The 24,431-nt window shown below is 36.7% G+C and overlaps 1 protein-coding gene and 1 long non-coding RNA gene across 3 annotated transcripts in view; one reads left to right on the top strand and one right to left on the bottom strand.

Annotated features, from left to right (window-relative positions):
- The first annotated feature begins 14,250 nt into the window (after positions 1 to 14,250).
- LOC141407426 (uncharacterized) lies at positions 14,251 to 16,222 on the top strand. The gene is made up of 2 exons (XR_012416475.1): positions 14,251 to 15,108; positions 15,422 to 16,222. It is a non-coding gene; the product is annotated as an uncharacterized lncRNA (long non-coding RNA).
- Positions 16,223 to 19,539: 3,317 nt separating this feature from the next.
- The window catches only part of ZBTB10 (zinc finger and BTB domain containing 10), a 40,447-nt gene continuing 35,555 nt past the window's right edge, over positions 19,540 to 24,431 (bottom strand). For both annotated transcript variants that reach the window (XM_005563612.4, XM_005563609.4), the window contains exon 6: positions 19,540 to 24,387. In XM_005563612.4, coding sequence (XP_005563669.1) covers positions 24,082 to 24,387 — 306 coding nt within the window. In that variant the 3' untranslated portion in view covers positions 19,540 to 24,081. The remainder of the gene's footprint in view (positions 24,388 to 24,431) is intronic.

Below are 24,431 nucleotides of genomic sequence, written 5' to 3'. Positions count from 1 at the left end.
AAGAGTAAATCAAAGAGTAAATTCAGCCCTCTAAGTAATGAATTAAATGCAGAAACCTTTTGGTTTTCATGACTCTTCTCTCATTCTAAGAGAGCTTTTCTTTAAAAACAGGAAAGGCTGTCCAGCAGTCCTCAGAACCTGTGTCTTCTCACCACTCCTCAATCACTTGTCAGCTTTCTGTTTCCACATTCTGGGATCTTCATCTTCTTAATTCTATGCTGTGCTTACACAGTGCTATGGAATAAGTCAGTGGCTTAATAATTATTGTAATTTTGCGATCTTAATTATGTTTTCTTAACTCAGAAATATTTACTATATCAAATGATGTTAATTCCAGTAACTTTTAGTAAAAGGGAAATAGGTGAATGTTTGACCCCAAATATTTTGTAATTATGTAAAAGTAATTGAGCTCATTGTTGAAAATTTGAAAATAACCAAAATACAAAGAAACTGAAAATCATCCATGCTCCCGCCACTCAGGAATAATCACTGCAAACATTATGATCTGTCCAGGTTTCTTTCTGTGAATATATACTTTTCTTCTTGTTCACAACACTTATAACCTCTGTCAATTTTGTACACTGCTTCTTCTAACCACTTACCTTTAAAATCTTGTGGCTTTACATTTCTAATCAGAAAAACACATAGCGAGAAATGTAAGTGAAAGTAAATTCACAAGCTACTCAGCAGAAAAGCAGGAAAGAAAGGAGCAGAAAATAAAGGCTGCAGACCAAAATATCTCTGTGGAATCAGATAGAAAATATTTTTTAAAAAGATATTATGAAGTTCTAATGGCCAATTCCCAGCTGTAAACCAATAGAGCTCATTTGGTGGACTATAAATCTCAATTATATGACCAGATAAAAAATTTATTTAGTGAGTCTTTTAGGAGATTGAAATTTTATCCAGTTGTTCCTCAAAGCAACATATGGATCATCCATTTGTGGGTCACAAGTGTGCAGATAGGCTATGCAACAGGCAATTTCTGAATTAAATTATCTCTCTCATGGGGAATTAATAAGAGACCATTTAAGAAATCATTTATGACGGTGAACTAGTTATTTAGATAGTAATACTGAACTAATCCCTAGGAATAGGAGCTTTCTTCTACAGCTCATGGGCTTCTCTGCAATTAATAAACATGATACACAGTTTCAAAGGTAACTGAATCTGTTGAAAAGTGGGGTTACGTTTGAACATTATAAATTCAGATATCAAGACTTGTAAGGGAGAAGATAATGTCATAGCAAAATTATCTAACTTTTTGGTACTGAAATCAAAGCAAAAGCATATTAAATTTGGATCCTCTGACATGGATTTCTTCTAAATAAATTGCCAAACAATCTTACGAACAGCTTGGAGACTGGTTTACTTCAAGGGAAATATTGAAAGGAAAATAGATGATCACTTTAATAATTTTGGATTGGGGAAGTCCTTTCTATAAAAGACACCACGAGCAGAAATTATAAAGAAAACAAAAGTGATTTGACTATGTAAAAAAATAACCTAAACAGCAGAAAGTAAGTAGATTTAAAAAACATACCTCTGTCTACTGCAGGGTTTTTTGAACATAATTAGGTTTTGGGGCTTAATTCATTCTGAGCCTTTAATCATGCTGGCCACCCAATTTGTAATTTGTTTTTGGATGGGAAATAGATATTGTCGAGACAAGCCTTTGCAATTACATCAAAATAACATTTCACAAGGTTCTTATTGAATACCAAAAATTGCACTTCCTCAGAATGGCAAATCACAGAGATGCAGGCTAGCGTTGCTCAAGAGCATTGGTGATCTTTGAAGATTCACAAATCTAGGTTTGAATTTCCATCCTAGGCCAAGTACAGGGGGCGGGTGGCTCATGCCTGTTAATCCTAGCACTTTGGGAGGCCGAGGTGGGTGGATCACTTGAGGTCAGGAATTCGAGACCAGCCTGGCCAACATGGCAAAAACCCATTTCTACTAAATATACAAAAATTAGCCAGGTGTGGTGGTGGGTGCCTGTAATCCCAGCTACTGGGGAGTCTGAGGCAGGAGAATTACTTGAACCCTGGAGGTGAAGGTTGCAGTGAGCCGAGATCATGCCACTTCACTCCAGCATGAATGACATAGCAAAACTCCATCTCAAAAAAAAAAAAAAAAAAAAAAAAAATTTCCATCCTGCACTTGCTAGCTGAGTGATCTTAGGCAGGTTACTTACCTTTCTGACTCATTTTTTTTTTATATATATAAACTAAAATAAATATAAGTACCTACCACACAAGGCCGACATGGATAACTACAGGAGATAATGCACATTGGGCCTTTAGAAGAATACTTGATACTCAATATTCCTTGGTGGCAGTCAATTAAGAAAAACATCTGCAGTACTTAAGCAGTACAAATTATTTTTTAAAAAGGGAGTATACAGGCCAGGCACGGTGGCTCACGCCTGTAATCCCAGCACTTTGGGAGGCTGAGGCAGGCAGATCACCTGAGGTCAGGAGTTCAAGACCAGTGGGGCCAAAATAATGAAACCCTGTCTCTACAAAAATACAAATTAGCCAGGTATAATAGTGGGTGCCCGTAATGCCAGCTACTCAGGAGGCTGAGGCGGGAGAATCACTTGAACCTGGGAGGTGAAGGTTGCAGGGAGCCGAGATCGTGCCATTGCACTCCAGTCTGAGTGACTGAGTCAGTCGACTCCATCTCCAAAAAAAACAAAAAACAAAAAACAAAAAACAAAGGGAGTATATAATGCAGCTTGGGAAATATGGCTTTTACAGGATAACAGTAAGGGAAGTCTCCCTCTTCAATATCAAGGCAATTTTTTCTTAGTAAAGGTATAAGAGCAATGAGAAACTTTTATAAGAAAAGGAAGGAAAAACTGAATTTATAAAATATATCAGTGCTTTCAGTAAACATGTTCAAATGGTTGTGTTTTCTAAAATAGAAATGAAGTTGTTCTCCCAACCTCTGAATTTTATCATTTTATGTTTTGGATCAGAAACGTGTGACAAAAACACAAGCTAAGTCAGAGGTGTGATTTTTTGCTTTACAACCCAGGGCATCTCTGTACCATCAAAAGAATATATTCCAAGACGGTTAGCATCTAACTGAAGGAAACTTAGGTGTGACACTGAGAGACTTCATAGCAGGAGATGAAAGCTCTGAAGGAAGGCATTCTACTAGAGGGGTCAGCAAACTCCGGCCTGGGAGACAAGTGCAATCTGCCACCTGTTTTGGTATGACTGGTGAGTTAAGAAAGGGGAAAATGATTTTATACTTTTAAACGGAAAAAAAATTAAAAGATACTTCATAACATGTAAAATTGTATGAAATTCAAATTTCAGCGTGCAGAAGTTAAGTTTAAGGATTGTTTAGGTATTGGCTGTCTATGGCTGCTTCCCACTACAATGGCAGAATTGATTAGTTGTAATGGAGATTGTATGGCCCACAAAGCCAAAAATATGTACTGTCTGGCCCTTTACAGAATAAGTTTGCTGACGACCACTGAGTTAGAGATAACCTTAACTGGAAAGTAATCAACTATTTTAGTAATTTTAAAATGAAGACGGCTTTCCTAAGCACACAAATTCAATGCAGTTATTAAAAATGAGGTAGACTTGTATTTATTAACATCAAAATATGTTACTACATTGTTAAATTAAAAAAGGGCAGATTATAGGACAGATAACATAGTATGTGGTCACTCTTTTTTTTTTTGTTTTGAGATGGGAGTCTTGCTGTGTGCCCAGGCTGGAGTGCAATGGCACGGTCTTGGCTCACTGCAACCTCTGCCTCCCGGGTTCAAGCGATTCTCCTGCCTCAGCCACCCGAGTAGCTGGAATTACAGGCACCCACCACCATGCCCTGCTAATTTTTTGTATTTTTAGTACAGACGGGGTTTCACCATGTTGGCCAGGCTGGTCTCGAACTCCTCATCTCATGATCCACTTGCCTTGGCCTCACAAAGCGCTGGGATTACAGGTGTTAGCCACTATGCCTGGCTAATGGTCACATTTTTAAAAGTATAAAAATAGATCCATCAATAGGTTGATAGGAAAAGGGTAATAGTTAACATATTTTACCACCAGTAGGCAAGGACACTAAACAACCAGAACAGTTGCTGATTATAAATACCTGACACGGCCGGGCATGGGGGCTCACACCTGTAATCCCAGCACTTTGGGAGGCTGAAGTGGGTAGATCACCTGAGGTCAGGAGTTCGAGACTAGTCTAGCCAACATGGTGAAACCCTGTCTCTACTAAAAACACAAAAATTAGCCAGGAATGGTGGTGGGTGCCTGTAATCCCAGCTACTTGGGAGGCTGAGGCAGGAGAATCGCTTGAACCCAGGAGGCGGAGGTTGTAGTGAGCCGAAATCACGCCAGTGTACTCCAGCCTAGGCAACAGAGACTCTGTCTCAAAAAAACCTACAAAAACAAATAAAAATAAAAAATAAAAATAAATACCTGACATGGCTATTTATCAGTGTGCTTGAAAACCAGTCCTGCATAGAGCTACATATGCATAAAATTATTTGGGAGAATACACAACAAAATGTTAACAATTACTATCTCTAAGTGGTGCTATTATAGGTGATTTTTTTCACTTTTCTTCTTTATTTAGTCATACCTTTCTATATTTTCTTTTTTGTTGTTGTTGTTTTTTTTTTTTTTTGAGATGGAGTCTTGCTCTGTCGCCCAGGCTGGAGTGCTGTGGCCGGATCTCAGCTCACTGCAAACTCCGCCTCCCGGGTCTACGCCATTCTCCTGCCTCAGCCTCCCGAGTAGCTGGGACTACAGGAGCCCGCCACCTCGCCCGGCTAGTTTTTTGTATTTTTAGTGGAGATGGGGTTTCACCGTGTTAGCCAGGCTGGTCTCGATCTCCTGACCTCGTGGTCCGCCGGTCTCGGCCTCCCAAAGTGCTGGGATTACAGGCTTGAGCCACCGCGCCCGGCCGCCTTTCTGTATTTTCATATGCTTCTTTTCTTTTCTTTTTGAGACAGAGTCTCATGCTGTCTTCCAGACTAGAGTACAGTGGCATGATCTCAGCTCACTGTAACCTCTGCTTCCCGGGTTCAGGCGATTCTACTGCCTCAGCCTCCCGAGTAGCTGGGATTACAGTCATGCGCCACCACGCCTGGCTAATTTTTGTATTTTTAGAAGAGACACGGTTTCACCATGTTAGCCAGGCTGGTCTCGAACTCCTAACCTCAAGTGATCTGCCCGCCTCAGCCTCCCAAAGTGCTGGGATTACAGGCATGAGCCACCGTGCCCGGCCCTGATGGGTTTCTTTTATCTTTTATACAAAATTGAAAGCATACAATGGTGTTTGACTAGTTTTTCCTTAATATTCAAACAAGAGAATACATTATCTTTCTTTGAAAATATTATCAATGGGTACCTAATTATAATATGAGAATCTATCATGACTTACTTCTTCCCATATTTCTTCCAATATATATATTAGAAACAAGGTTTTGTTTTTTTTTTTTCTTTTGGCTTACAAATTACTGTTTGAAAAACATCCTTTTATGAAAGTCATCTCTGTTTTGGGATAGTTTTCTAGGAGTACATTTTTAAGGCATCAAGTTTTTAAACTTTTAGTTTTTTTTTTGAGACAGGTTCTCACTATATTGCCCAGGCTGGATTCGAACGCCAAGGCTCAAGTGATTCTCTTGCCTAAATCTACCCAGTAGCTTGGACTACAGGTGTGCATTACCATACCTGGTTATGACCATTTTTTAATGACTCTTGAAATGTATTACCAAATTGCTTTCCAGGGAGGCTCTCCCAATAATGTCAAATCTTATCTAGCCTTACAGTTGCAAATTGATAGTAGTATAGTTTTTAAAAATTATCCATTTTCTAGTTTTAATTTATATTTGAGAAATAGTTTCACTGGATTATTTTTATGTGTGTTGGCCATATGAATGGCATTGTGATGGCAAATGCTATAATAGCACTATACTAATGACTATTATCCAACAAATCAATTATGGGCCAGAAATTTTAATAACAGTAAGTTTTTAAGGAAAAATTTTATGACTTTTAACTCTATTAACATTTTTCAAAAAAACCCACACTTTTCCAAACTGACTCAAGACATTAAAAAAAGAAAATTTTTTCCCCAAAATTTTAATAAATAGCCTTCTATCAGTCTACAAGACGGGAGTATTCTGATCTTACAATATTTTAGCTTCAGTTGCTAAAAGTGGCCGTTTTTAGTATTCATATTAAGCTTGTATCAGAGCCCTTCTACAAAGTCATTAAGAAAAAAATATATTCAATTTATAGCTCATAATACTTTCCATTGACATGTTTGTAAGTTCACAGTCAAAAGGACTTTCTACTTCTATGGAATATTTTTCATGCAGTTAATATGTGGTAGCATCAGGTAACTGCAGTGCATGTTTACTTTAAAAAAATAGTAATAACTTTGTCCAGGCACAGTGGCTCACATCTGTAATTCCAGCACTTCAGGTGGCCGAGGCCAGTGGATAGGTTGAACCCAGAAGTCCGAGACCAGCCTGGGCCACATGGTGAAAACCTGTCTCTACTAAAAATACAAAAAGTAGTCAGGTGTGGTAGTGCACACCTGTAGTCCCAGCTACTTGGAAGGCTGTGGTGGTAGGACTGATTGAGCCTGGGAGGTTGAGGCTGCAGTGAGCTGCGATCATGCCACTGCACTCCAGCCTGAGGGACAGAGGGAGACCCTGTCTCAAAACAAAACGAAACAAAAAAAGCACACACACAAAAACCCCTAAAAAACTAAAATAACTTAACTGGGCATGATGGTGTGTGCCTACAGTTCCAGCTACTCACAGGTTAAGGCTAGAGGATCGCTTGAGCTCAGGAGTTTGAGGATACAGTGAGCTGTGATGGCGCCACTGCACTATAGTCTAGGCGACCCAGCAAGACCCTGTCTCTTAAAAAAAAAAAAATTAATTTTTATGCTTAGGATTACGTGTTTTAATAAACAGTGACTTAGAAATATCAGGGGATGTAGTCCCAGCTACTCGGGAGGCTGAGGCAGGAGAGTGGCGTAAACCCGGGAGGCGGAGCTTGCAGTGAGCTGAGATCCGGCCACTGCACTCCAGCCTGGGTGACAGAGCAAGACTCCGTCTCAAAAAAAAAAAAAAAAAAAAAAAAAAAAAAGAAATATCAGGGGAACAGGCCGGGCACAGTGGCTCACGCCTGTAATCCCAGCACTTTGGGAGGCCGAGGTGGGTGGATCATGAAGTCAGCAGCTCAAGACCAGCCTGGCCAACATAGTGAAACCCCGTCTCTACTACAAATACAAAAATTAGCTGGGTGTGGTGGTGGACGCCTGCAGTCCCAGCTACTTGGGAGGCTGAGGCAGGAGAATCGCTTGAACCCAGGAGGTGGAGGTTGCAGTAGGCCAAGAATGCGCCACTGCACTCCAGCCTGGGTGACACAGCGAGACTGTCTCAGAAAAAAAGAAAAGAAGTATCAGGGGAACAAACTTTTGAAAGAAAACAGACATACGTGAACCTTTCTCATCAAACCTTAACAGCTATCAATCACCGTTTATATAAAACTGGCATCATCTCCAATCTTAAGTGTTCTTTTCTACATTTCTGGAAATTTTACCTTAGAATCACTAGTTCCTTGGTTGGCCTTTCTATTTCTACTTCATGTGGGCTACTGATCCTAGTTAAAACTCTTATACCTACGGTAATTGAATCAATGGCTTTGATTGTCTTTTTTTTTAGCAAGTCCTCATCAGCTAGGAATACGACCACTTACAATTGGCTACTCTCTTTTCTCTTATTCAACAAAAGCAAAAACCAGGAGGCACGTGGAGCTGACTTCCAACCATAGAATTTTCCAACACTCTCATCAGCAAGAGGTGGTTCTTTAAACTCTCAAAAGAATTTCATACTTCAAGTGTCACTGGACCCAGTCACCATGATTCATTCTCCTTAGCACTGTCCAACAATCTCTGATTTTACAAAAATACTCAAGAGTGCATCAGAGGCCAGGCGCAGTGGCTCATGCTTGTAATCCCAGCACTTTGCGGGGCTGAGGCGGGCGGATCACCTGAGGTCAGGAGTTCGAGACCAGCCTGGCCAACATGGAGAAACCCCGTCTCTACTAAAAATACAAAATTAGGTAGGCGTGGTGGTGCATGCCTGTAATCCCAGCTACTCAGGAGGCTGAGGCAGGAGAATTGCTTGCACCCAGGAGGCGGAGGTTGCAGGGAGCCGAGATTGTGCCACTACGCTCCAGCCTGGGTAACAACAGCAAAACTCCATCTCAAAAAAAAGTGCATCAGAAATAGCTTTTAGAAAGATCCTTTTTTATTCATATAGAAAACATTTTAAGACATATTCAAACTTTTTTTAAACAAGAATTTAATGGGTTCCATGATGATGGTCATGAGGGTCATTCCAATATAGTCATGTGCATGCTGAATGGGTGTTGAATCATTTCACAATGAAAGGAATGTCCATCCATTTAAGAAAATCTTCAATACCAGTTTACAGCAACAACAGAAAACGACAACAAAAACCTTTTCATGTATTTAAAGTTACTTGCTACTAACTCTCCATATACACTATATTGGAAAAATTGGTTGGGACTGACAGGCAATTTCATAGTAAGTTCCTAAATATAGCCTTGGGCCTCTTTGACACGTCTTGAGCAGGAACTATGATGAGTCATTCAAAAAGTCTTGCACCTAACAGGAAAAACTTTAATTGCACCCAGCTCTCCCTGGTAAGAATGGGTACAGCCCAGGAACTACTGGTTCCCTCCTGGCAAGAGCAGTTGAAAAAATCAGCAAGGGGTTGGTTGTGTATACTCCTTTTTAAAAATGTTTGGGCATTCACCCAGCCCTGTGGCTATGACATTCTTGGGCAGGGCATGCTGGTAGTGGAAACAGTGAAGGTTATTCAAACCACTAAATTCTCAGCTATATGGAAACTGGCTGACTTACCCCAATCATGAGTTCTCCACCCTCTCCCTCACCACCTCCACCCCACAGCTAAAATATTAGGTCTCAGAATATAAATTATTTTAGGTCTTTATTCCACTAGGCTACTCAAAGTGAATTTTTTTTTTAAACCCGTAATGATCCTGATTATGAGGACTGTGTGGTGTTTATAATTATCAATGTATAAATTATACAGATTACAAATATATAAATACAGAAACAAAACTTCTATATTAGAAGTTAGAATGAAGATGACAGAGTTAGGGATTTTAGTTCACAGAATAACTTCATTATGATAAAGTACATCTAGGATCAAAGATAATTTGGTGTTTATTAATATCAAAACAATCAACTGGCAAACACTTTTAGAGCTAAAGAGACTTCCTATTCGGAAGTGTGGGGCCACAAATATCTCACCTTAAAGTAGGGGAAGTAAATAGGCCTCATTTAATGCCAACACCAATAGATTTGGACAGACGGCCCATAGCACCTTGCTAAGAAAGATTCTAAGGCTGTGTTGGTGATTAGCGAAAAAGACTGTTTTCATCCATTAGTCCTGTCTGCCTCAGATGTGGGAATACGGGGTGAGGGCACACTTAATCCTGTATTTGTCATTCCTGGCTTAAACTAATACATTAATTGATGCACCCAAATTTGAATTCAGAATCTGTCACTTAGTAGCTATGATGCTGTGGGTAAATTGCTTATTTCCTTAAGTCTCAGTTTCTTAATTTGTAAAACAGGGATGATGAAAGCACATTTTAGAGGGCTTTTTAAAAAAAAAAAGTGTTCAAAAATATTTAAAGCGGGGTCTGGGACAAGATATGTGCTCTATAAACAAAAGCTATTATTATTATTATTATTATCATCATCATCATCATTCATGAGTGTTTTAAAATTAGGTTAATGGTTAAAAATTTTTTTTGTAAGCACGAAACCCTGAAAGCCTAACAAATAAGATAAAAGTGAAGTTGCTGTAGTTGAGGTTTAGCTTAAGGCCCAGAGTCCCACCTACTACTCTGCTATGTCCTTCCCGGACAAGCCAGAGAGGCATCTTCAAAGAGCCCCTAGGACCCGAGAGCACAGTTTGAAAATCCCTGAAGAAGGTTATTTAAAAGTGAAAACAATGCTCTTTTGAGGTTCACTCTGCATTTGTTAGCCAGTTAGGCTTAAACAAGAAAGGTCACAGTCAGGGCAAAAAGGCCAAATTTAAGGCAGAGGAAAATACACTGTGAAAAAACCATTCCTGGAAGTAAAGTATTCAAAATCCAGCAGTAAATTTACATGGTTAACATTAGAATAAAAATTTAAACATTGAGATTATTTTTAGCAAATAAAATAGGATTCCAATTTATTTTAGGTTATCTTGAAGATACAGTGAGTCTTTAGCTTTGTCTTTTTATCTAAAACATAGCTAGATTTAGTTAAAAGAATTTAGCCAGAAAAGTAACTCCCAAGAGTTAGCCAAAGATAGAAGAAAGTAAGCAAAGGACTACGTAGGAACTCAGAGATGAAGGCAAAGAATGTATGGAACACTCGTCAAGCACAAACAAAAAGAGGGAAAATACAAAGCTCAATCACTTTAAAAATTCATGTTATAAATAATTAAACTAGATTATTTAGATCACTCTCTACTATAAAGAAAAAAAAGGTTTCTAATAGAGCTAAATAAATATACATGATCTAAATGATACCAATAGTGATGGAATATACCAAATGTTCTGGACATATTAAAGAAAAAAAAATTATCCAATTATTCCCCAACTTTACCTGCTCAGAGAAGTAAAGCCAGTTCATATGAAGCTGTAGTTTATTCTGAAACCTTTCTAAATCACATCTACAAATCATGACAATTTTTGCTTGAGGAATATTTTCCAACTATTGTGCCTCATAAGAATCCCCTACATTCCCTTTCCAATGTCCATGATAGAGTCCCATTCATGAGCTATAACTACTCTTCTCAAAAGTCTTTAAAAGCTTTCATCTCTGAAATCGAAATATAAAGGCCTTAAATATATGCCATGTTCTAATTGTTAATTCCACAATAAAAATGCTTTAAACACACTTAAATTATTATGATGGGACTCAATTACATAGTACATCAATCTTTAGCTTCAATTGCTGCGATTTTTCTTTAATGGTACGATTAGGTTTTCTTTCTGTGAGTGCATGTGGTTAAAAAATAAAACTGAGTCTCTTTCTTTATAAACACTACATTCTGCCTTTGCAATTACCTCATTAGTCATCTCCAACAATGAAATTATGGTGATAAAGGAGGTACTATTTTTTAAAATATGCCACTAAAAAGGACATTAATTAAGTATAATATACTGGAAACATTCTCAAATCTGATTTTTCAAGTGATTTACATCATAAATGCAGAAAACAAACTTCTACAGTGGTAAATGCATATTTACCACTATAGCTAATGCATATTTATCAACTTTCTGCTTGCAAAAAATACTGCATGTCTGCATCATTTGCACTTAGTTTCCCAACATTTAGAAGTTGAGTCACACTGATACTATAAGGAAATGGCTTACATTAAACATAAAACTTACAGCAAATTGGCATGATGCTACTGAGTGATAAATGTTTAAAGAGTAAAAACTTTCCTTTGTCACGCATATCAATCAATCCCTGCAAATGGCAATAAAATGAATCACCTAGACAGGCAGGATGGTCTTAGGATTCTCAGCTCTCTCATTTGTAGACCTTATGCCAAGAGAATAATGACATCTACGGTGGTAGCTTTCAAATAGCACATAAGCCTTAGAAAATGCGTTTGGGTGTTTATTATTAGGTAATTTTCTGACTCATATTTTTAAGTTCAAAAATATGCTAATGAGCATTAATAACTTTTAGGATGTAAATTAGCTAATGAGAATATTCAAATTATTCCATCTTAGTGACATAAATGCACTAGACATATACTCTTAATGTTTTTCAAAATAAGGACAGCATAAAAATAACAAAGTAGCTATAATGATGAATCTATCCTGCTGCTAACGAGGCGAATGACTGGGGCTTGAGGGACTTGAAGTTTTACAAGAATTTAATAATAAATAAATATTGAAATATTCCTTATTTCTTTTAGACTATAATCTAAAATGCAATTAAAGAAAAAACCTCTCATCTTCCCTGTAATACATTTGCTAAAGGAATTGCATAAATTTATGAATGCTAAAATTACACTGCGTTAAGTCAATTAATTATGAAACTCTTGAAAGCCTGGGATTAAGCAACATTTAAATTTTGATATCAAACTGCAGACTTAATCTTAAGATTAAACTTGCTTCTCCAAGATAAGTGTTATTACCAGTGCCAGCAAATTAACATCCTAGTTTACAAAAAATAATTCTTGATGCCTCTCTTTAAAGTATCTTTTTGGGCATCCATTTTTCATATCAAATATTCAATTCTTAGTCTTGAAAAGTAAAACATTCAATTGAAAAAAGGTAAACAGCATGGGTTTCTCATATTCTTACAGAAATGAAAACATAGGCTGGCTGCGGTGGCTCACACCTGTAATCCCAGCACTTGGGGAGGCTGAGGCAGGAGGATTGCATGAGGTCAGGAGTTGGAGACCAGCCTGGACAACATAGTGTGACCTTGTTACTACAAAAAATAAAAAAAAATTAGCTGGGAGTGGTGGGGCATGCCTGTAGTCCCAGCTACTCAGGAGGCTGAGGCAGAAGGATCATTTGAGCTTAAGAATTCAAGGCTACAGTGAAATACAATTGTGCCACTGCACTTTAGTCTGGGCAACAAAGCGAGATCCTCTCTAAAAAGAAAGAAAGAAAACCTAGAGTATTGTTTTTTAGGCATGGAAAAATTTTAAGATCCCAAGCACTCCTCTCTCCCTTCCAATCTCCACTGTTACATAAATCATTATGTGGTAGTCTCAAACTAATCTGAGTGGCTTCAGGGGATGAAATGATTATCCGGTGGAAGTTGCAGAGAGGCAGATTTCCACCTGCCTCGATGTAGGGAAGAACTGATAGGACCTCAAGATAATATGACCTGTTATATGAGGTAGTAAGTGGGAGGTAAACATTTATGGCATGAGTTCAAGCAGAGGCCGGATAAAGTACAGGGTATTTGTTTCTAACATTCCTTCAGCTCTAAGATTCTATTGATTTTAGTTAACAGAGACACATACATGATGAGACATGATAAAGTCAGCTAGACACCACCTCATCAAACAGTGTTAACACGGCTGGCATGCATTAAATATCTTCAGAAAAGGTGAGGTTATAATTTTTCTAAAAGTGACTTTACTATGCAACATCAGCCCATGGTGAGACTCCGTACAGTAAAATGTAAATCCAAAGACCTTGAGGACATCCAACAGAAACTAAAGAATTGTGACCCAAATTAGGATTGTGACTGAATATCCTTCATGCACCAAGCAACAGTGCATGGTATCATTTACATGTTTGCAAACTCTGAAGAGATCAGGGATAAAAGTTACCAGAGTTTAAGCCACTGTGATCAATGGAACGGAATAACACCAATGGAAAGAACAATGGGAAAAGAGCACCCAGCCAGGAGGATCACTTGAGCCTAAGAGGTGAAGGCTGCAGTGAGCTGAGATCACTGCATCCCAGCCTGGGTGACAGAGTGTGACCCTACCTCAAGGGAAAAAAAAAAAAAAGTATCCAGCAAAGAAATAGGGGAATATCAATGCTTTTAGGATCAAATAAGAGGAGTGTTATCTGAGGGAAACTAGTTATTAATAATGCTAAATGCTGCAGAGTGGGGTGTGTATTTGACAACTAGTCACTAGTGGCCTTTTGAAGGGTAGTTTCACTAAAATATCGAAGACAGAGTCTAGATTGCTATGGGTTGGACAGTGCATTAAATGCCCACATGATCTTAAATGGTTATGTTTTCCTCAGAGTTCCATTATATATTTTCCCTGATTATATCTGACCCTCCTGATGGGATAGGATCTCATTAAACAGGAAGAACAATAGAAATTTTTCTATATCCCTTAGAATCAAACTAACTTCTGATTAATATTAGCCTTAATATTATGGGAAAACTCTTGGAACAAGTTAGATCAACTTGTTTTAAATAGAAATTTTCTGACTCTAAAGAGTGGTGCTCAGCACTGAATTTGTACATTTGGCATGTACTTACTGAGAGCCTACTATTCCACCAGACTGGGTAGCACAAAGACTATGAGAAAGTCCTCCATTAGGACTTCCAATGGGGAATCAGTGTGTCTGAAACAATGACATAAAGGTTTATTATTCAGTTTGATAGTCTTTAGTCTTGGGAACTTCTTGAGGGCTTGATGAAAAGTATTTTTCTTTTTTTTTTTTTTGGAAAAGTATTTTTCACATAAGCTATTTTGATTCACAAACTTAGCATTTTCAAGCTATGCCCAGGATGACTGACAAGTCTAATTTAGTGATACCTTGTTATGAATGTAGATATTAATCAGATACTCAACATTCGAAAGGCTACAGAAAGTCTGTTATAGTGCTCAAGGTTGAAGCATGATTGAAAATAAAAGGCTCTTTTAACATAACGTGGCAACAAAAGGGTCTAAATTAGCAAATTATTTTTATTAGTAAGTTAAAGTCTCCTCTCATGAAGTTTTGAATGTTATTTCTCAATCAGATAAGAGCCAGGGTGTGTGTGGGAGGGGGCGGGGGGACACCTTGGGTACTGAGATATGGTGTAACTAAATTCCTATTACGGTCTTGCTGTTTGATTAAAGCTGAAATGGTAAGGTTTTTAATCCTCTGTGGCTAAAATGATGCCATTAAAGTTAAGTCTCTTTGCTACTCAAGATTTGTAATTCTGGAAGGGAAGAATTCGTTGATGTTAGGAAGGTACATCATTCTTCAATGTATGTATTACAGGGACAAGGTGTGGGGGAAGGGGAACCTATAGATCAGGGATCAGCAAACTGTGGCTTGTTGCCTAATTTTGTAAATAAACACAACACAGCCTTACAATTCACTTACATATTGTCTATGGATGCTTTTGTGCCACAACAGCAGTTGAATAGTTGTCATGGAGACCTTATGGCTCACCAAACCGAAGTGTCTGGTCCCTTACAGAAAGTTTGGTGATTCCTACATACATCGAATAATCCTGACTAAAAAGCAAAATACACTCGCATATACAATAGGCAATAAGAAACATATCCAGGCCGGGCGCGGTGGCTCACGCCTGTAATCCCAGCACTTTGGGAGGCCGAGATGGGCGGATCACGAGGTCAGGAGATCGAGACCATCCTGACTAACATGGTGAAACCCCGTCTCTACTAAAAATACAAAAATTAGCCGGGCGCGGTGGCGGGCGCCTGTAGTCCCAGCCACACAGGAGGCTGAGGCAGGAGAATGGCGTGAACCCGGGAGGCGGAGCTTGCAGTGAGTGGAGATCGCGCCACTGCACTCCAGCCTGGGAGACAGAGCGAGACTCCGTCTCAAAAAAAAAAAAAAAAAAAAAGAAACATATCCAGAATGATATATTCCAACCAATGAGAAAACTGGAATTTTAGACACTTACTAAACATTTGATACAATAATTTTGGAGGATGTAAATATGCTATGCTTTTTTAAATTAAAAAAACCACATTAAAATTAAATACAGATACTTAGGCTATCACTTTCCTTGCGAATACTTACAGAAGCTTATGATTTCATCCTGTAAGGTGATTTTTTTTTTTCTACTACCCTGCAAAAAGTGAAATGAACATTAACCTAAGTATCTGCAATTTTAGTGAACTGCTTTATTGGATAGGAAAACTCCTCTAGGTCTTTAAACCCTCTCCATCATCTACGCCCCTAAAATGGTAGGCAGACTCTATCGTGTGTTTCCGAGTATATACCAAGTCTTCTGAGAAAATAGCGTTTCTAATTCTACAGACTTATCCAATACAGCTGATAGAAACAAGCAGCACTTAAAAAATATATATCCTAGAAAAAGATGTAACTGACCAACATTATCATCTTTCTATACCAGTTAATACAAAAATGTCAAGCACATGTCAAAATTGAGTTAACATCTTTTTCCCAAAACGCTGTAGTGCATTTTTAAGGTGAAAGTATTATTTCCCCTCTTATTATGTTGAAGGGGGACAATGTAAAGTGCTGTCTGTATGCATTCTTAATCTGCACTGTTTTATATTTGTCTTCATCCTGTAACCTGTTACCCCTCCTACCCGCTCCTGCTTTTAAAAACTGCTGATACAAGGCTGGGCGTGGTGGCTCACACCTGTAATCCCAACGCTTTAGGAGGCTGAGGCAGGCGGATCACCTGAGGTCAGGAGTTCGAGACCAGCCTGACCAACATGGAGAAACCCTGTCGCTACTAAAAATTCAAAATTAGCCGGGCATGGTGGCACATGCCTGTAATCCTAGCTACTTGGGAGGCTGAGACAGGAGAATCACTTGAACCCAGGAGGTGGAGGTTGTGGTGAGCCAAGATTGTCCCATTGCACTCCAGCCTGGGCAACAAGAGCGAAACTCTGTCTCCAAAAAAAAAAAAAAAAAAAAAGAAAGAAAGAAAAAAAAAAAAAAACATTGATACAAAGGGTCTTTTTGGTAAAATTTCCCAGATGTCTAATTTTTCATCTTTCCCCATCCCAACTGACTTGACTTGCAGTATAGTAATAATTGAGAACACTATATACCCTGTGGTCTCATTATTCATCCAAGGGCCTAACAAGTGGGTATTCAATGTGTATCTGTGGAATGCATGTATGAACAAAGAGGAAGAGTCCACAGAATGAAATGGGAGCTCACATCTGAGTGTGGTACAAGTCCCCAGGAGCAATGAAAGACCACCACAGATGTCAGCTACCTTTAAAAGGCAAATACAGGATAAAAGTTTAGAATGATTCCTGGCTCCAAAACACTGTCTTCAGTCTAATGTAAGATTTTAATAAAAACATCTTTATGCCTATGAAATTAAAAAAACAATTTTTAGACAAATGCAAGACTAACAAAAATATACCTACATATGTAAAATTCTAGACTTCACCTTAAGTAAAGTCATTTTAGGACTTCTTCAAATTTCCTTTGCTATAAATGAGGATATGGCCCAGGACTAGTACTCTGGGATGCTGATTCAATTCCTACATTTGCTATTATTTGGAATGGGCACATTTTATTAATGATTTAGGTGACAAGTACTTGAAAAATTAGTGTGGGAAGATCTGCTTTGGAGAATTACCCATGTCAGTACATAAATGCCACCATCTCACTTTAGGAATCCAGATGCTACAAATATCCAAGGAGACTACTTGAAAACGGGACAGGCTGACAGAGATGCTAAGCTTCACATTACCTTTTACATGAATATGTCTTTCATATGGTAAAATATAAATGCCAAAACCCAACATACCTCTTCACAAATACCAAAATCATATTGGCAACTAAAACATCAGGTCATTTTAAAATATTTTTATTGATGTATTATTGCACGCTACATCAAAACTCCAACAGGGCTTTTCTTCTAGTTTTTTCACATATAGACCGAATGCTGGGCATTTAAATATTAGTGGTGTATATGTCAGACATTTTTAAACAAATATTTTGCAGCAAATGGCTAATAATTCTCACTAAATGTTGTTACGGAGATGGTTTAAAAAAATTACAACGGCTACTTTTGCATTGAGATCTCCATAGTAACATCTGCAGTAGGTTGGATTTGGTCATTACATCTTGCAGTAACATTATCTACTAGGGTTATGTATCCAGGCAAAGGATCCCAAAGGCTCAGTGTGACACCATGTATCATATGCTTGGCAACACAAAATAACTAAATGAAACTGGCTTGATAGCTACATGCCATATGATACTAACAGGCGAAATCCTTAAAGTTGCTAGTGCCTTTAGTCATTCACTTAGTAAATACTTTTGAGCAACAAGCTATGTGCCAAATACTATTTGAGTGTACTTTGGAATCTTCTAACTTCAAACTTATCCCTAATCTCAAACATTTATTGAATGAGTTTGGTACAGGAAAAATAATACAGAAATGGAAGTTCAGGAGTCCTGGGTCCTAAAACTGACTGGAGTCACTGTGGCAACCTCTCTGGGTATGCTTCATTGGGTAGTCTCTTTTCAATCTAAGTAATTCTACAATAATCTTGAAACCATCTTATGTATTATCTCAGCAACTGTTAGGACCTGTGCCAAGAAGACTGTCTTGTGTTTAGCTTTTACTAAGTTTCTAACGCATACCTAATTACACTTGGAAGATTAGTTTTTTCTTATTGCCAAATTTAAGACTGGCCATGGTGGGAAAAAAATAATATGGCTGACAGTAAAGTGGCAGTATTAATAGCAGGTAGGGCGCCATGCAGTTTTTCATTCACTTTAATTAGCAGAATAGATTTCCTATAGTTCAATTTCTTTATTTAAACTTCAGAAAGACAGTCATGTCATAGCCTAAATTCTGAAGAACCTTTAGTTTTCTTACCTAAACATAGATCCAATAATTCAATTTCCTATACCTGCTCCCAAACACTGGTCTGTGGTGATTTGTGGTGAAAAAGAAAGAAGTTCAAGTAGTGATTTTTTCTATTAAGCTGAAGTTGGTGTCTAAATTCTTAATTTCCTAAATTATGTCATTTTTATTGTCAAAACATCCTTCATCCACCAGTACTCACACATACAAAATTTTATCATTTTAGTTATTTGTTGACTAAGCAAAACAAAAAGTAACTACAACGGTCCCAACACCTAAAAAAAACTAAGCACAAATCCAACTCTGAAATAGAAATGTTTGGTCAATACTGCCTTAGCCAAAATGATTAAGTAATCTCTTTGACTTTACGCAGTTATCTCTAGTGGCAGACCTTTTTCTGAAGCAGCCCCATTTCATCTTTGGATAATTAAAAACCGATTTTCAATCTTGAGCCAATGGTCCCAATCATGACCCCTTAGAAACACATAAAGTATCTTAATTATTCTGCCTCATGATAGCTCTTTACATGTTTAAAGATACTAGGCATTATAATGCTATGTAGGCTTCCCTGTATTGTGCCCTTCTCCAAACAAAATCAACGAACTCCTATTTTTCTAAGAAAAGTCTGAATAATCTAATCAGTTCTGATTTCCTTTGCTCTATTACTTTGAAATAACCTAAAAAGCTAGTTATGTTTTCTCTACATTAATAAAATTTCAAAGACTTGAAATTTATAACATCACATCACTTGTAGTCAATCAGTCCACAAATATACAACACGGGATGAAGCAGTTTACCTTTGCTTTTCAACCCATTTCCAAGATTATGCACAAATGTAAATTAAAAGGGAATTTTTAATGTTTTCTAAAACCTGTAGAGAATCTTAAAAGATACACTGATTACAAATCACTGCTACTAATTAAAGCAGCATTACTTGGAGGTAGTTTGTCATTTATGTACTTTCATATAAAAACATACAAATAAACAAAAAACCCTTATAGTATTCTATAATTCAAACTTGTAAGCCTGAAGTACAAAGATATCTGAATTATACATGTCAAGTTCATTAAGGTGTTTCCCTTACCCCAATTAGTCTAAATTAGTACACTTGCAAAGAAATCTGAATTAAATGTCAGTCAATAAAATTCACAAAGCCAGAAGCAGTTTAGTGCTCACAAGTTTATATTTTTAGGTTTGAATAAAGACTCTTGTGTATTTTCTAAATACACAGACAAAACAGTTTCGGAAGTTTACATACATGTCTTAGGACACTTATATTAGGTAGGTAATTTACATTTTAAAAAGTTGGTCTTCGTAAAAGATCTTCCCAAAGAGCTTTTACAAACAGCAGGCAGAAGTGTTCTTTTATGTTTACAGTGTTCAAAATGCCAATGCTCCCACTAAATAATGGCCTCAACCATCACTCTCCTCAACCCAAAATATTGTTCTCAATAGCTAGTGTACTCCAAATTTAAGTACCCAATATCATCAAATTTAGGGCTAGAAAACATCTTTTGAAGTGTGCTTATCCCTAACACATTTTAAACTATCTAGAATTCTTTAACTTCAGTTGAAAGCAGGGATACAGCAGGAAAAAAAAAACTTTCCATTTTAAGTCCTAAAGTGACTAAACACCTGTTAGTTCTAAGTGTGGATATTATGTACCATCGTTAAGTTTAAGGATCTGGGTGACTGAACGGCACAAAAACTGGGGTTTCTATCTAGTTCTTCAGATAAAAACCATTCTTTTATAAAATTAAAATGCCACAGCCGGTTAAGAGCATGTGCTACACTGATGTGTCTTAATATAGTCAAAGTGACAAAACAACTGCTTTATGAGGAAATAGTAGTAAGGAAATTTGTTGGGGGGAGGAAAGACACTCAAAATTCTAAACACAGCTGTCTTATAGGAAAAATATAAATCCATAGACTCCATTAAGAGCTGAAATTCTACAAGAGTTGTTCAGTGAGGCAGCAATAGAGCCTCCTTGAAAGAGTATGGGCTTCAGAATCAGATGTGCTCAAAGCCCCCAGCTCTATCACAGCTGTGTTAAATTAGCCAAGTTTCTGAATTTCTCTGAGCTTTTCCTCATCTATAAAATGGAGACAATTAGCACCTACCTTATAGAGGATTAAGGTAAAATCAGGTATACAGCACAATGGCAAGTGTGGGCACTCAAAAAAAAATTGGTAGTTTTTTGAATCGTTTTTCAGAAAAATGAATCTAAACCCTTCATGCTATGTTCAGAAAATCCTAAAAAATATAAATAAAGCTTACTAAAGTTTTAAAATTTAAGATTTTTAAAAACCTATTTTCCATCACACTTTCCCCCATATGATACTACTCCAGTCATATTCAGGCCCTTTACACCATTTTGTATTAATATAAATGACGAAGTCCTAATCCTTTCATTTCCTATTTTCTCCTTCCTTTCCCCTGTCTTTTCTCATTTCTTTTTCCCTCTTGGTTATCTATTATTAAACAACTTTAAGATGTGTTATGCACCTATTATGTACCAGTGTTCTAAGCACTTTACATGAATTAACTCATTTAGCTCACTCTTCTCCATTAGGATGGCTGTACCTAACCCAGCTAGTGTGTTTTCCTCAATTTCAAAGCTACTCATTACTGTTCAGTTTCCCTTTCCTATAATGTTTCTTCTTTTTTAAACTCTTAATTGCTAGTGTGCTAAATTTAGCAAAATATCTAGTAAATAAGAAAGATGAACAGGGGTCCATATGGAAGTATCTGTCTCTGAGAACTCTAAGAAATAATGCACAATCTTGATTTATGAGACTGTCTGTAACTACAGAGTGAATATGAAAGAAAGTTTATACTCTTCCCCTTCATTAAAATTAAAAGCTCTAAAATACTTTTTCATTTAAAATATAAATTACAAGAGACAACTTCGCCAAATGTGTAACATAATTCTGCCAGAGTTCCACAGACAAAATTATGAGTATTTCATTGTTACCTCTGAGACCAATCATAAGTTCTTAGTATCTATCAACTTCCTGAAATTTTACTGTAAGTCAGAAAAAGAATACACTTAAAAAAATAGAAATGTCCAGTAGTATACCTTAGTACTAAAACTATTTTTTAAAAAGATCTAGATGGGAAAAGGCAGTCCCTCGAGATCATGAAACAAAATAAGTTAGGCAGTCAGCAAGTAGAAAAATCTGTCAATTCTGTTTCTGGTAAAATGTTTACTTCAAAGAAATTTTTATATAGGCTGAGGCTAATATATTCAAGAGTATAAACACTTTTCCTTTGGATTACCTAAAAACAAACTTTTAAAGTATCATATTTCAATTGACTAAAAATATAGCCAAATCTGTCACAACACAACATAAAATGGACAATTATAGAATATTTTAAATTAACAGTAACAAGCCATCTACATCAAACCTTATTTCCAACTAAAACCAAACAAAAGCACAACAATCCCGTAGTGTACCAAGTGTGTATTTCAATTTACTGTATGCAATCTAACAAAAATTTGGTCATAATTTACCAGATATACATAAATGATTTAAGTAGTAAAAGAAAATTCAGCTTCAAGAGAGTAAGTTCATATCTTGAGGAAAAGTAAAAGTACATTAAGAATGTAAAGCCAAAGTCCAGTTTCTATGCAATAAGTGAACTGTAGTCTAATAAAGCAGATTTAGGTGATTTTTAGATATATATCTTTGTTCTTTAATATATATTTATATATAGACAGATCTACCAATTGTAAACTAGTTTATTTAAAGGAAGGGAATAAATGGGATGAAAGAAATCTTAATACTATACTTACATATTCACAAAGAACATTTTACGTTTAAAATACTTTTTCATTCATAGTATCTTTGCCCAACTAATTTCTACCAGAAATACATGTTACTCATTTGTCTAGAACATTAAGATGTACTCATCTGTTTTAAACAAAAATCAAACTGAAACTATTCTTATCTGTCAGGTTTACAGTTATGTAGAAACTACAATATAGATGACAAAAGATGCATCTAACCATGTAACTGTAATTTATCTTTGATTTATCCAAGCAGAAACATCATTGTCTAACAATAAACCATTATTCTACTGAAATCAGAGACAATGATAAAGCTTGTCTCTTAAAAAACATCAACTTTCCAACTTTGATCAGATGGAGCACCAAAGGGATTATATCTGTCAAAGCATCTTTGCAATTTTTTCCACATAACTAGCATAATTTAGTTACCTGATATAAAATAGGAAAATATACTCAATTTTTATTTAAAAGAAAGCTGAAAATATGACATCCCTCAATCTTATATAATATACAATATGCTAATAAATGCCATACATGTTAACAATACGTGAAATGCTGCTGAGAGTTCCACAATCAGCTAATTCATGTCACCAGGCTAAGTAAATCTGACAATTTCACCTCAATGTCACCCTTTGTACCCTGAAGAATTTAGTTTATAGAATAATAAAGCTTCTCAGAATTTTATTTGTAAGATTTTTGAGACTGTTGAATCATGGTGACTACTAGAAGGGCTGTATCAAGGTGTAGTGACTTCAAGGAACAGAAAAAAATAAATTAAGTATTGATCATAATTTCAAAACAATCAATATCCCGCTAAGTATGAAACAAAAGAGAATGCACATTTTGTGTTAATTTTAATGATAAAAGGGACATGGGTAAAAACCTGATATTTCACTTATATTGCATAACAAGCTAACCAAACTGGACATGGTGGATAAATTATAAAACAAATCATTTTACTTATTTCTATGATTTTTCTTTCAATTAGGTCTTTCAAATAGGACTGAGGTATAGTACACTGGCAAAAATAAAGAGGCAAACAAGAATAGTGCCAAAGTAACAGATACCCAAAACCGAATACCATGTCAGAAAACATCATATAGTAACCATTTATCAGATTAGAGCAGCAGAAGAAAGTTACTTCTAAATCATAATCATTTTAGTGGTATTTGTCAACTTCGCCACGGTAACTTCATAACATCATTCTTCATTTGTGAAGTAGTAAAATTCATGTCAAAAAGGAAGGGGGGAATGGAGGAAGTCAGTTAGTTCATTCCAATAAATTACCTCTCCAGTTCTTATAAACATGCCCATCAGCACAAAATTGAGAAATAATACCTAAGACTAGAAGAGACTTGGTTTAAGTTATGAAGCAAATTAAATGGAAAAATACAAGAAAATAGAACCAATGGGGTTGAAAAAGCCCCTCACTGAAAATCTGTATTAAAAAAAATAAAATTAATAAAAATAAAAATAGAAACAAAACTCTACTAGTACAAACTAGCCTGAGTGGTTTGATGGACAGAGTGATTGGGTCAATTGTCACTGTACTTCCATAAATGGATTTTCTCCATTCATGTTAAAGTAGCACATGAATGTAAGCTCTTTAAGGACTATTTTCATAGGACCCAAATAGTTACTGTATATCCTATAAATAGAAAATATTTTACTTTGATAACTGACTGAATATGTGGGGACTCCATGTAATCCAACCACATGGTTGTTTGCTGTATAGTCCTGTGCAAATATAAAAAAAAATTTTTTTTTGCTATAAGGCTTTGACCCTACAGTTTTCACAGCAACATAACTACTATCCAGCATGTACCATATTTTGCAAGCCTTCAAGTTCAACAATCCAAATTGTCGATTCATATTAGGTCCAAATGCAGCATCCTTGAGGAGTATAGTAGGTCAGTTAATCATCTAGAGACATACAAACTTCTCCTGATTCATCCCATCGAGAGGGATCATTCTGATCTTCTCCATCATCAACTAGCTCTTCATCAGCTTCTCCTACTTCATTCTCCTCGTATTCTTCATCCCGAGGGAATTCTGTATCCTGTCCCTGATCTACACCTTCTTGCCCTCCTGGTTGTGATTTATCTGCACAGTCTACACAAACACCATAACGTCGAGATCCATGTCTTATTCCAACACTGGCTGCTAACATGAAGATCTTCTTACACACCATACATTTGTATTTTTTATCCTTTTTATGCACCTAATTGAAGGGGGGAAAAATCCAATATAAGGATATTATATATA

This window comes from Macaca fascicularis, chromosome 8 (assembly GCF_037993035.2).
Source record: "Macaca fascicularis isolate 582-1 chromosome 8, T2T-MFA8v1.1".
In the NCBI taxonomy this organism is placed as follows: Eukaryota; Metazoa; Chordata; class Mammalia; order Primates; family Cercopithecidae; genus Macaca; species Macaca fascicularis.
The sequence above is the reverse complement of the archived record's forward strand: the minus strand, read 5'-3'. Positions and strand labels throughout refer to the sequence as shown.